Source organism: Phodopus roborovskii, unplaced genomic scaffold (assembly GCF_943737965.1).
Source record: "Phodopus roborovskii unplaced genomic scaffold, PHOROB, whole genome shotgun sequence".
NCBI classification, from domain to species: domain Eukaryota; kingdom Metazoa; phylum Chordata; class Mammalia; order Rodentia; family Cricetidae; genus Phodopus; species Phodopus roborovskii.
In genome coordinates this window covers 40,969,851-40,982,937 of record NW_026126480.1, presented here as the reverse complement: position 1 = coordinate 40,982,937, position 13,087 = coordinate 40,969,851, and the positions used below count along the sequence as shown (strand labels likewise).

The window sequence follows — 13,087 nt, the reverse complement described above, 5'->3', positions numbered from 1 at the left end:
GTTTTTTTTTTCCCTCTTTTTTTTCCTTCCTGCGACAGGGTTTCTCTGTATAGCCCTGGCTGTCCTGGAACTCAGATCAGGCTGGCCTCTTACTTAGAGAGTCACCTGCCTCTGCCTTCTGAGTGCTGGGATTTAAGTTGTATGCCACCACCACCCAGAGAATGTTTTAGTTTTATATGTAGTTTATATGGTTTGCTTTAGGGATCATTTAAATATTTAGGATTTGTCTTTGTTTTTGGTGCATATGAAGTAATTATTTTTAACATTGCACCAAAACGAAATGAGGAATTAATAATAGTTCTACATACTGATTCTTGAGGAAGTTCCCTTCTGCCTTTTTGTGGGGGGAGGCAAGACAGGTTTCTTGGAATTTGATCTGTATACTCACAGAGATCTGTCTGCTTCTCAAGTGCTAGGATTAAAGGCATGTGCCACTACTGCCTGGCCTCCTTCTGCCTTTTTATTTTAATGCAAGACAGGATTTTTTTTTTCTGCCCCATTAGCCAAAGGTACATTAGACTATGTCTACTAATACTAATATTATCTATGTCTACTATGTTTTGTGATCATTGAGAATCTGTCTCTATACATAGAACAATTGGAGATTTCTTAGACTTTCTTGGAAACTTGAAGAAATATTTTACCTTCTAGTTTATCTATGTAGCACACAGGCATTCCTGAGAAAGTACTTTGAAATTTTTTTTTTTGTTATTTGTTTACCTTTTCCTTAGAGTCGTTTCCAGGGTTAGTACTAATTATTTTATAAAGGAATGGAAGGAATTTTCAGGATGAAGTATCAAGTAAATGATTCTAGACTAAATATTTGGTTACATTTTGATCCTCTCTCACAAGTTGATGAGAAATCAGCTACCTCAAGAGAGTTTACTACACACTGTTTTCTGTAAACATATTACATCATATTGCATGCACCTATTTTAGGTTTTGTTTCCTTTTTAGTATTAAAGGACTAGTCAGAACATGCCCTGCGTCCTCTCGTGTATACATTCAGTGGCTTTGGCAGGTTTTATAATGGAAAACCTGAAGCATTTATTTCTAAAAATGTGAGTTTTTAAGCTTCATTATTATTACTTCCAGAAAACAAGAATTGTATGTGCTTTACTGTCTTTTATTTTATGTCATTAATTTTATTGTCTTCCATGGTACATTTATTTCTCATAGAACTGTTGGGTTCTAGACTGGCAGTGGTGGTGCATGCCTTTGGTCCCAACACTCAGGAGACAGAGGCAGGCAGATCTCTGAGTTCGAGACTAGCTTCAGTTCCAGGACAGAGTGAGTTCCAGGAGAGCCAGGACTACCTAGAGAAATGCTTTATGGGAAAAAACCAAAAACCAAAAAACCAAAAAAGTTTTATCAGTAGACCTTCATTTTTCTGAAGCTTGACAGTTTTAATAAATGCTCAGCTTTCTGCTGTGTGGGAGAAGTTCCTCTCCTGGTTCCTCATTCTTCTTCTTCCTTTTTTTTTTTTTTTTTGGTGGCAAATGCTTTTATTGGTGTGAGGATAACACATCCCCTGGAACTGGAGTTACAGACAGTTGTGAACTGCTTTGTAGGTTCTGGGAATTGAACCTGGGTCCTCTGAAAGAACAACCAGTGCTCTTAACCACTGAGCCATCTTTCCTGTTCTGTCTCCTGATTGTTAAATACAGGTGTTCTCTTTCACCCTGGAACCAGCAGACAGAAGCACATTTGTCTGTCTCTGGTAATGAGGAGCAGACTTTAGCCTGGAATACTGTGCTTTAAAATGTTAGGTCTTAGAACTAAATAGAGAATTAAAACAGGATAATGTTATAATAGGAGGTGTAAAAGAAACAATTACATAGCATAAGAGACTTTTAGGATTGAGTTGCTTAGAAAATGGTGCTTGGACTTAGATGTGTAACAGCAACAGAGTACTCTGCCCCATGTCACTGCTGCTGAAGACAAAAAACCCCACAAAATAATGCATTTATAGCTTATTTTATAGTTTAGGGAAACAATAGTCATTTTATTTGAATCTTTACAAAGGCCCATGGAGGTTTTGCTATCTACTAACTTTGAATAGAATTAAGGGTCATGGAAAAAGTTCCTTGTGCAAGTATACTTCTCACATAGAGGTGGGGAACCTTGGACTTGAACCTAGGACATTGGGTTCTAAATGAGCATTTTTTAAAAAAAGCATACTGTGTTCTGAAAGTTATAATTTCTTCCAAGACAGTTAGTAGTTTGGTTTGGGTATTTATCTTTGCTTAATCTTCTTTTCTAAAAATTGTGATAAAACTCATAAGATTTTAAGTGAACAGTTCAGATTGGGTATGGTGGTGTAAACCTTTAATCATAGTATTTGTTAGGTGGAGGCAGGAGGATCAGGAGTTTGAAGGTCATTTTTGGCTATTTAGAAAGTATTAGGACAACCTTTGCTATATGAGGCCCCATCTCAGAAAAACCAAATACATCTAAGCCCATAGATAAATAGATAATGAATTAGGTGTTCAGTTCAGTAACTTCATCCATGTTGTTGTATAACCATGAGGAGTCTGTCTTCCAGAACTTTCTCATCATTTACGAATTCATTTTTACTTTCAGTAATTTAACCTTTTTGTAATACATGCCTTTATTTATAGTTGTGATGTGATTGAGTTTCTACATAGAAAGCAGTGTTGTCATATGTCAAGAATTCAGTGTGTCACAGCTGCTTCCTCCCAAGGAGATAGAGATAGACCAAGGGAAGTAGGATTAGAAGAAATGGGGAAAAGTCTTGTGTGCTGATTATTTTTGGTCCTTTCTGTTCCCTGTTCATTTAAAAAGATTTTGGGGTGGTTGTGAACAGGAAAAAAATTGCAAAATTAATTTCAGTCACCAGTTTGAAATCACAGTTTTGGAAAGGATTTGAAAGAACATTGTTGGTACAAATAGCTCTAACACAGATATTTTAATTTTGTTTTATAGGATTTGAACTTTTTGAAGAGTTGCCAACACCCAAGTTCAGCTTTGGAGGTAGATCTGGAAATACTGTAGCAGCTTTAGTTTTTCAAAAAAGTGAGACTTTCTTGGACAAAGTCAGTTAGCTTTCTAGAAGAAACTGTACAGCAAAGTAAACCCGATACAGAAGAAGCAAGTACAAAGAGTGCTTAGTAAGTACCCAGGCTGCACAGACTGAGTACAGATAATGGGGTGGTGGGAAATCACAAGTATGGGCATCAAATTTAGATGTCAACTAAGAATAATATAAGATTTTATATTGACATAAATTTTTTTTGTGTGTGTTTTGTGGCAGTTTTCTGTAACTACTAATCAGTTGAAAGCCTCAAGGTAGTAAATGAATTTACAGAAAGCATGTGTTCTTGATTTTTGTGCCTTGGGAAAAGTTGAGTTGAAATGTCAGTTTATAAAGACTTGATCAAACTGTTTCAAGGCCAGAATAGTTAAAGTTTCTTTATGCTTTACAGAATGTGAAGTATGATAAGCAATGCCATTTTGTGTTGGTAGCTGGGAGACCTCCTCAATTGTCATGCTATTAAGCAAAATCAGAGAAGCCGATGAGGTGTTTTTATTTATTTATTTGTTTTTTTTTTTTTTTTTTTTTTTTTTTTGAGACAGTGTCTCACTGTGTAGCTCTTGTTGGCCTGGAACTCAGAGAGGCCTTTGCCTCTCCAGTGCTGAGATTAAAGGTGTGCACCATCACACTGGTGACTCTAGTCTTTACCCTGTGAAGGATAAATGGGTAGTTAAGGAAAGAGAATTAAGGAGTATTGCTAAATGCTTAGCCCCATGTTAACTAATGGGGTTTTATTAAATCAGTGAGTCTTTCTGTATTTTCCCAAAGGATTACTTGTTTATGTATAGGAGAACTGCAGCTGAGAGTGAAGACATTTTTTCAAGGCCAGATAGTACCAGGAGAAGTCAAGATTCTTAGTAGTTGGGGCTGATTGACTCTGGAACCCTTCTTCTAACATAGTCTATCTCCCAGGTGCCAAATCTGTCTTTATAGCATCTAAGTCAGTGATGGGCACTTACTTTAGGAGCTGTGGAGCCCTTTGTTAGTGTTCATCACTAACTAAATGACTAGTGCTGGTCTGTGGACTTTGAGAATAGTCAGTCAGCCACCTGAGTCTCATGACATTCATTATTACTTTTACTATCTCTATTTGTTTTGAAAGACTATCCTTTACCAGGAACTGAATTTTATGCAAGACATGACAAACCTATAATCTTAGCATTTAGGACACTGAAGTAGGGGGAGGAACTGGAGTTGGGCTACACAGTGAAACCCCTTTTCCAAAAAAAAAAAAAAAAAAAGTTGGGGAAATTGCCAAGTAAACATGAAGACCTGAGCTCAGCTCCCTAGCAGCTATGTACAGCACTGTTTGGAGCAGCATGTGCTTATAATCTTAGTGCTCCTGATCAGACACAAGAGGATTCTCTGAGGCTTGATGGCCAGGAAGCCTAGCTGTGGATCACTTGGCTCCAGGTTTACTGACAACTTGTCTCAAAAAATAAAGTTGAGAGCAATCAAGAAGGATACCTTGTTGTTTTGCATTCAGTACTGTGGCTAGTGGTTGCATCTTAAGCAACTGCTGTCCCACCTGGCAGTTGCAACTTTGCAGCTACTGCAGCAGTTTGGTTGCATGGGCTGCAGCCAGGCTGGAATTCTGTTTCCTCAGTCACCAGCTCTATCACAGCTGCTAAAGGAAACTGTCTAAATCTCTGTCTTTCTACTCAGGATTCAAAGTTTGAGGAGAAATCCTGATTGCTCAGAGAGGCTGAATAGCAAGTAGCTAACCTTCTCTCCTTGCTAGTGTCTCCTGAAAAAAAGGCCATCCTTCTGCTCAGCCCCTGGCTAAACATAGTTCCTCCTTGCCACTTCTTGTCAGCTAGTTGCTAACTCAGCCTCCTGACCCCAAGTTAATTTTGTTTAATCAAACAAAAGCAACACATCTTTGCATAATTAACAAAGGCAGCAGAAACAACACACCTTTACACAGTTAAAATAATATTCCACAGCAATGCCTAAAGACTTCTGGCTTCTATACTTATGTCTATGCGCAATGCACATATGTGCATGCAAACACATCCAAAAGAAAAGTGAAAACAATTTTGTCATTCATTTTTCTGTGGAAGGGGGTTGTCAGTTGTGTGACCTTTGAGGGATGTAGAGACAAGGTACTCTGAGAGCTGGTTTATCTGGAGGGCATTTATATATCGAAAAGGTAAAGCATATCTTTTATTTATATCTAATATTTAAGGAAACTGTATTTGGGACAATATTTTAATATTGGAATCTTAATGTAATTTTTTTTAAACTATGTAACTTTTTGGGTACTGGAAAGATAGCTCAGTAATGAAGAGTACTTTCTGCTCCTGCAGGGGAATCTAGATTTTTATCCAAAACCTACATTGTTCACACCATCTGTTACTTCAGTTTATAGGGATCCAGTACCCTCTCTTTTGGTCACGTTGGGCACCAGACAGGCATGTAATGCACAGACATTTATGGAGGCAAAATACCTGCATACATAAATAAAAATATATATTTAAAAGTTATGTAGCTTGGGCTGGAGAGATGGCTCAGTGGTTAAGAGCACTGGCTGCCCTTCCAGAGGACCTGATTCAGTTCCCAGCATCCACATGATGGCTCACAACTGTCTGTAACTCCAATTACAGGGGGTCTGACACCGTCACACAGATAAATATGCAGATAAAACACCAATGCATATGAAATAAAAAATTTAAAAAGTTATATAGCTTTTTGGTGATTTTCAGCTTTTTGAGAATATTGTGTTTTAAAACTATTTTTTTTATGTTAAATGTTCTCCTAGTATTTATGTTCTTCTAGTATTTAGCCTAGTTTTACATTATGTGGATTTTGTTCTGAGGGGTAGAGGAGGATAAGGCAGTAACTTAGGTCAGTGTGACCATTAAGGCTACCACTTGTGTTTTAAAGATTTGGAGGCAGTTATATGGATTTTTAACAAAAACTACAATAGCTTTTATTTTAGAATGCAAAATGTGAGAAATTACTTTAGAATATGTACAACTTAAGCTTTTCAGAAAATTGTGCTTTGTGAGATGTGGGATCTTTTTAGTGTGTATGAACATATGCATAGGCATACACATGTGGAAGCCAAAGGAAGATTTTGGGTATCTTTTTGTTGTGTATTTTTTGATACAGGATCTCTCTACTTAGTTCTAGCTGTCCTGGAACTTGCTATGTAGATCAGGCTTTGAACTCAGAGAGATCTGCCTGTCCCAGTCTCATGATTTGGTGCTAGGTTCAAAGGCCAGCACAATCAACATCTAGCCTAAGTATCTCCTTATATCATTGCCTTATTTTGTCTTTTTTTTTTTTTTTTATCCTTGAGGCAGGGTCTTTTACTGAACCTGAAGCTCAGTGTGTGAGCTAGGTAGCTGGTCAGCAAGCTCTAAGGATTGCTTGTTTGCATCTGCCAGCCCTGGAGCTGCTGCACATGCAGCCATGCCCAACTTTTATATAGGTGCTGGGGATTCAAACTCATGTCCTCATGTTTGCTCTGCATGTACTTGAGCCAACTCCCTAGCCAGAGGTCTTTAAAACTGTAGACACATACTGTTTTATAACTTATTGAGGTGATTTTTTTTTTTTATAAATAAAAAGTATTCCAAACTTGTCTTTGATTTAAAAAACAATATTATCTACATGGCAAATTCCAATCCAGGTGGGACTACTTAGTGAGAACTTGTCTAAAATAAATAATTAAATGAGTGGAAATAAGTACTCTCAGAATTTTAAGTGGGTAAGTTTGAAGTGTTATTAAGCATCAATCCAGCAAATCACTTTCTGTGTGAGCAGGTTTAGTCTGACTCACAGTTATCTTGGGCTATGTCTGTTGATGTTGACTGAGTCCCTTTGTGGGACATGTTTGTTCTTTTTGCAAAGGTGAGGCTTTTTTCTTTTTCCACTGTAGAGCTGTTGATAAGGTTTGAAAAAAAAAAAAAAAAAAAAAAAAAAAAAGGACTTTTCTTAGCACTTCAATCTTGGTAGAAGCCAACCCTGTAATGATTGAAATCAGAAATAGAAGGTCTGAAAATTCTAACAAGAAATTAGTATTTTCAAATAGTACCAAACTGTTAATAGCCTGATTATTAAATGTCTCTATGTTTATGAAATAAACTATGAACACTTTATTTTAAAGTTTAGTATTGTTAACGCTTATAAATATGTGGATACATGAATGAAATGATGCAGTTGCAAAAAGGGGAGCACATGATATAATGATGACTGTGTTGTGTGGATAAGAAACTGGAATTGGGGGCTGGAGAGATAGCTCTGAGGTTGCTCTTCCAGAGGACCTGAGTTCAATTTCCAGCAACCACATGGTGGCTCACAACCATCTGCAGTGAGATCTGGTGACCTCTTCTGGCTTGCAGGTGTACATGTAGACAGAATACTGTATATATAATAAGTAAATCTTAAAAACAAAACAGAACCAAAAAAACAAAAAGAAAAGAAGCTGGAATTGTAGTTTCATTTAATCAAAAGACATTTTGGAAACTTGTTTGAAATCCAAACTAGAACTGGGGCTTTTCACTGTGATGCTGCTGTAGCATAACAGGCCGTGTCTGTAGGAAGTGCAGGTCCATAGTTAACTCACAGGTCCATGGGGAATCAGGCCTGAATGCTGTAGGCAGGCAGTCAGGCTCCACAGACTTAACAAATAGAAAGAATTGAGAAATGTTTTGTTTTAGCCAGGTATTACGGTTAGAGTTGTTTTGGGGACTGACACTTAGGTCTGTGATTTAAACCTGACATTAGTCTTGGCAACAAATTATACTTGATTTTTCCCCCCTTTTGTAGTAACAAGCTTGCTTTTCTTCTTGTTCCTCTCTGATGTGCATGTTAGTCTTCTGTTTGAGAAAAGAAGGGAAGCAAATATTAAAGACCTTAATATCTTGTATAGATTTGTAAAATTTCTATACCACTGCTTGCTGGCAGGGTTCATTTTCATCCAGATGATAGTAAAGGCATATACATGTTTTATTTTTTTCTTTTTTCTCATTCTTTTTGGGACAAGGTCTTATGTAATCTAAGCATGCTTTGACCTTCCCTTCCTTTGCAGCTGAGGATAGCCCTGAACTCTGATCTTTGATCTTTCTGCCTCTATCTCCTGTGTTTTAGAAGTTTGCCACCACATTGTGCTCAAACCTATACAATTTTCACTCTATAGAATGCACCTGACTTTTTCTTTCTGTCTGGTGGCCTACCTTGAAAATAATAACAAATACAAACAATTAGTTTGTCTCCAAGTGAGAGATCTGAGTTTTGACTTCCTGTTTTTGCCTTTGTGAGGTAGGATCTATCTTCTGCAGAAACAGCGCTCAGTTTTCAGGGCAAAAAACTTAAGTATCATGTGTTGCACAGTAGTAACCACTCCAAATAATTACAAGAAGTGTGGATGACCTCTGAAAAGAGCCTTGTCTAGTACATTTTCTGGAAGAAGGTTGCCACAACCTAGAGCTTGGTTGTGGGAAGCAAGGAGCACAGTAGATTTAAAGATATACTGGGGGGAAAATTAGAAAATCCTTATCATTTCTTTTGGTTAGGCAGGAAACAGAGATGTCCTTAGATGAAGGGAGAATGCAGGACCATGTCTTATTAACAGTTAATGGAAGAAAATTAATGCTAATTTATTCTTCATACACACCATGCAATTTGTTAGAAAGTAAAGGAATAGTTTGAAATTCTTTGGTCAATTGATGGATTCCTATGTTAGAGGCATAGAAATGAAACTCAACATTAAGCTGACAAATACCCAAGCCCACAGGCTACATAAATGCTGAATAAAACCAGCTCTACAATGGAACTCTGAAAAGCACCGGGTACCAAGCCTAATGAATGATTGAATATGACCTTAGCAAAATCCCTGGAGTGTTGTTGAAAGATCATTTATTTCTAGCTTAGATGTCAAGATGGGCTCTAGTAACCAGGAAAAAAGAAAGCCTGAGTGGGTACTTACTGAGTTTTAAAAATCTTTATAACACAGCGAGTTAGACTAATCATTAAAAGGGCTTCTCTAGCAGAATTTCAAGCTATGACTGTGTGGACTTGCAGCTTAGGCCCAGTGAAGCCAAATTAAAAAGATAAAAATAATTTCTAAGACACGATGTATCAGTATTCTGCTTTTGTGGAGTAGAACTTCAAAAAGTGGGAATGTATGAGCCTACAGAAGATATTTCTGTCATGCTGGTACTGTTGTGTGAAAGACTGAAGACCAAGTGTTTATAAGTTACTGCCTGGCTTTTTAGAGCAAGCCATGAATCCCCAAATCTAGCTTTCAGTTTTTAGAAGAAACCATTTTCTTGTTTTCCAGAAGAAATGGCACATTTTTAAAAGCAATTTTTTAATTTATTATTTGTGTGTGTGTAAAAATATGCCATTTGGGGGAGTGCCCATGTAGCTTGAAAGAGGATGTTGGATCTCCTGGAATTGGAGTTACAGCAGTTGTGAGCTGCCTTACGTGGGCGCTGGGAACCAGTTCTCTGAAAGAGCAGAAAATGCTCTTTAGTGCTGAGCCACTTCTCTAGCCCCTGTGGTATATTTTTACATCGTGTTGTTATTACTGTGTCAGAAAGTGATAAACATTTCAGTGTTTTTATTTTTTATTTTTTATTGTATATGGTGTCTGGAAGCTACTTAAAAAAAAATGAGTGTAGTCTCTCCATTTCCCCAAAGCATTGATTGACACATGATCCAGCAATTATATATCCTAGAGAATACCAGAGTATCTTAGAAAGAAATATGAAATCCTCCTGTTGATTGGGGTTCTTCACTGATGCACTGTGGATGAAGTAGTGTGTTGACAGGTATGGTGGCAGAGTAGAAACTGAGCAGGACTGGTTCCTGCTGTGCCTCTTGCTGCTTTAGAAAGGAAAGATTCACAAGGAAGAGGCTAAATGTAGATGAGTGTGGGTGCTGCAAGTTCAGATTTGCTTCCTAACCCCTTGCTAATATGAAAATGTCAGGCCTTTGTTCCTGTCTAATTTTAGTATATCCTGGCTAAAAAAATTAGGATGATTTCCAGTCATGGAACTTGGAGAGGCGGGACACAGCGAGGAAGAGTGGAGGAAAGAGCAGTTTATAGTCATATCCGCCTGCCTTTCTGTAGCAGCATCTAGCCCTTAATCTTTTGATTTGCTGAGGAAATAAATTTAGATACACTGAAGCAATGGTATTTAGGTTTTCCTTCCAGATCTTCTATAGAAGCCTTCTTGGAGTTTGAATGGGGGAAATTATAGTATGGTATTTAATAGACTAGCACACTGAGTTAAAGAACCATGTACAAGCTTTGGGAGGGATAACTTACATCTGTGTCATTTATAAAGGAACATTGGAGGTGTTTCTGTGAATCTGCTTTTAAGTTGTTTTGAAGGAGAGTAATATTTGTTATTTTTGAGTAGGTATAAGTAAGACAGTATTTTTGTTGTTGTTTGCTTTGTTTTTTTTTTTTGAGATAGCTTTTTTCTGTAGCTCTGGAGCCTGTCCTGGAACTTGCTTTGTAGATCAGGCTGGCCTCGAACTAACAGAGATCCTCTTGCCTCTGCCTCCTGAGTGCTAGGATTGAAGGTGTGTGCTACCACCACCTGGTAAGACACACTTTTGATGTGTTCATCCCCTCACAAACCATAGCATGCTTAGAAGGAAAGCTCTGATTCTGGGTGAGAGCTTCTTAAGTGAAGTAATTGATAATATAGTTTGCTCAAAAAATAAGATAAAGTCCCACATAGACTTACAATTTTGCCATTTATTATGGTTATTGTTTAATTAAAAAGTAATTAACTAGATTAAACTAAAAGGCCAAATTCTAAGTATCTTACTCACTATGGCAGAAGCTGTTTTTCCAAAGGTTTGTTCATTTAGTAAGGCGGCTTTCCTATGGGATGTTCCTATGGTAAAGATGCTGCATAAATGGAAGAGATCATTTTGTTAAATCTGTTTGACTAAGGAGTTGCAACAAATGAAATAGGTTATTTTTTAATTTGGAATTTAGTTGACTTGTCTTGGTTCCTTTCATTGCATAATCACTGGTAGTTTGTATTTAAAATCTGTTTAAGTGAGCTAGTGGTACAGCTTATTGGTTAGAGTTCTTGTCTGGTATGTTTGTGGTCCTGGTTTTTATCTTTAGCATCAAAAAGTCAGCAATTCAGTGAATCTGTTGTATAATAGAGTAAGTATCAAAGGGATTGGACCTAGAGAAATCACTTACCTTTCCTCTCTGGAAATCATGGGGATTCTATAGGTGGCATACATCTTTAATCCCAGCACTCTAGAGGCAGAGGCAGGTGGATCTCTGTGAGTTCAAGACAACCCTGGTATACAGAATTAGTTCTAGGACAGCCAGGGCCACACGTAGAAACCCTGTCACAGGAAAAAGAAAAAAAAGGTAAGCTTTAAGAAAAAAAAGTTTTGTTTATTTGGTTCATGCACGTACATACATGTAAGTATATATACACGTTGGTTTGGATATGCTGTGGCAAGTGTGTGGAGGTCAGGACATCTTTCAGAAGTTGGTTCTGTCTTTCTACTTTGTGGACCCCAGAGATCAAACTCAGGTCATTAGGGTTGATTCTCAGTACTTTAGCTTTTAAGTTCCTTCCTACTCATGCAGCTCAGATACCATAATTCTTTAAACTGGGTGGCATAAGCTGCAGACATTTCTTTCTCAGTTCTGAAAGCTGGAATTCCAAGACCAAAGTGCTGGCAAGGTACCATTACCATTATATTTTTACATTTATTTATTTTGTATGTGTGTGACACATATATGGCGGTCAAAGGGGACAGCTTGTGCGCTTCTTTCCTTCCACCATGTGGGTTCCAGAGATCGGATTCAGATCACCAGGCTTGTAGGCTGGCACCTTTATCCACTATGCATCATCATGCCTGTCCCTAGGTTTGTTTTATCTTGAAGTCTTGTTCCTTGGCTTTTAGGTGGCTGCTATCTGTGTGTTCATATGACCTCTGTATGTGAAAGAGAGCAAACACACAGCCTCTCATGGTCTCTATGTGAGGGCACTGATCTCATGACCTCTCCTAATTCTGGTTATTTCATAAAGGCCTCACATACAAATACTATTGCATTGGGACTTAGGACTTCAATGTATGGTTTTGGGGAAAGAGCCAGCAAAAATACCTGAAAATTCAGGTTGAATGAACAAGGTCTACAAAATAGGTTTCTAGTATGTATGAGGACATTACACACTTCATATGCTAAGTGTCAGTTGTTGGGTAACTTGGTGGCCGTTAAACCAAGGTATCTATTTATTTAAAAAGATGTGTATGCATGTGCAATAAAATATTTAAAGCAAATGAATAATTTTTAATCTGAACAAACTTGTGCTTGGTGACTGTTTCTAAAATATGTTTGATTATTCAGTTTGTATTCATTTGACCAAAGAGTTGACTTGACCAATAAATTCAGGATTTAACATCTTATTGTTTAGTCTGCTTCTATCTTACATGTAGAAAGGTAAGATTAAGTCAAGGTCCAAGGAATGATCATAATACTCTTTAACAAATCTTCCTCTGAATCTTCTGTGCCCCAAATATACGCAACTGACTACTTCCAGATGACCCATTTTGTCACTTTAAAGCCTTGGGCTTTCAGATGCTCCTGTATCACATAGATGTTCCAGTCTAATTTGTGGTCTGTCCTTTTGTACCCCCTGCCTTGGCAACCTGTCAGTTTGTCCTGTAACAGCTTCTCCTGCTGATGAAAAAGGGTTTCTTTTTTGTTTTTCCTTTTTGTTTTGGTGGTACTGTTGCATAAACCTGAGGGCTTTGGGCATGTGGGGCATCTCAGCCCAGAAACTGAACTTTGTTAAAGGTGGTAGCACATTACCTAACATGAAATACTTAGTCAAGGCTGCTTTACTGTCTGTCCATTTCTTTGAAACAGTTTCATAGGTGGAGAGAATTAGGTATGGACTCTATCCAACAGGGCTGTGACTATTGCAAAGATACATCGCAAGCAGCTTAGTCCTATATAAATATTCTTTCCTCCAAGAACCCTTCTCCCCATTGGAACTAACAGGTGAATTGTTCAGGATTTTACCCCTC

At 37.7% G+C, this 13,087-nt stretch overlaps 1 protein-coding gene across 2 annotated transcripts in view; it reads left to right on the top strand.

The window, feature by feature from the left end:
• Eef1akmt2 (EEF1A lysine methyltransferase 2) overlaps nt 1–13,087 on the top strand; it is a 35,923-nt gene that overhangs the window by 21,131 nt on the left and 1,705 nt on the right. The window contains exon 6 of one of the 2 annotated variants that reach the window (XR_007835029.1): nt 2,947–3,131. Coding sequence is in view for 1 of the 2 variants with exons in the window: in XM_051193195.1 (XP_051049152.1) it covers nt 2,947–3,065 (119 nt within the window). In the remaining variant the exon portion in view is untranslated. Of the gene's footprint in view, nt 1–2,946; nt 3,332–13,087 lie in introns of those variants that run through there. The other variant, XM_051193195.1, reaches the window with a different exon arrangement.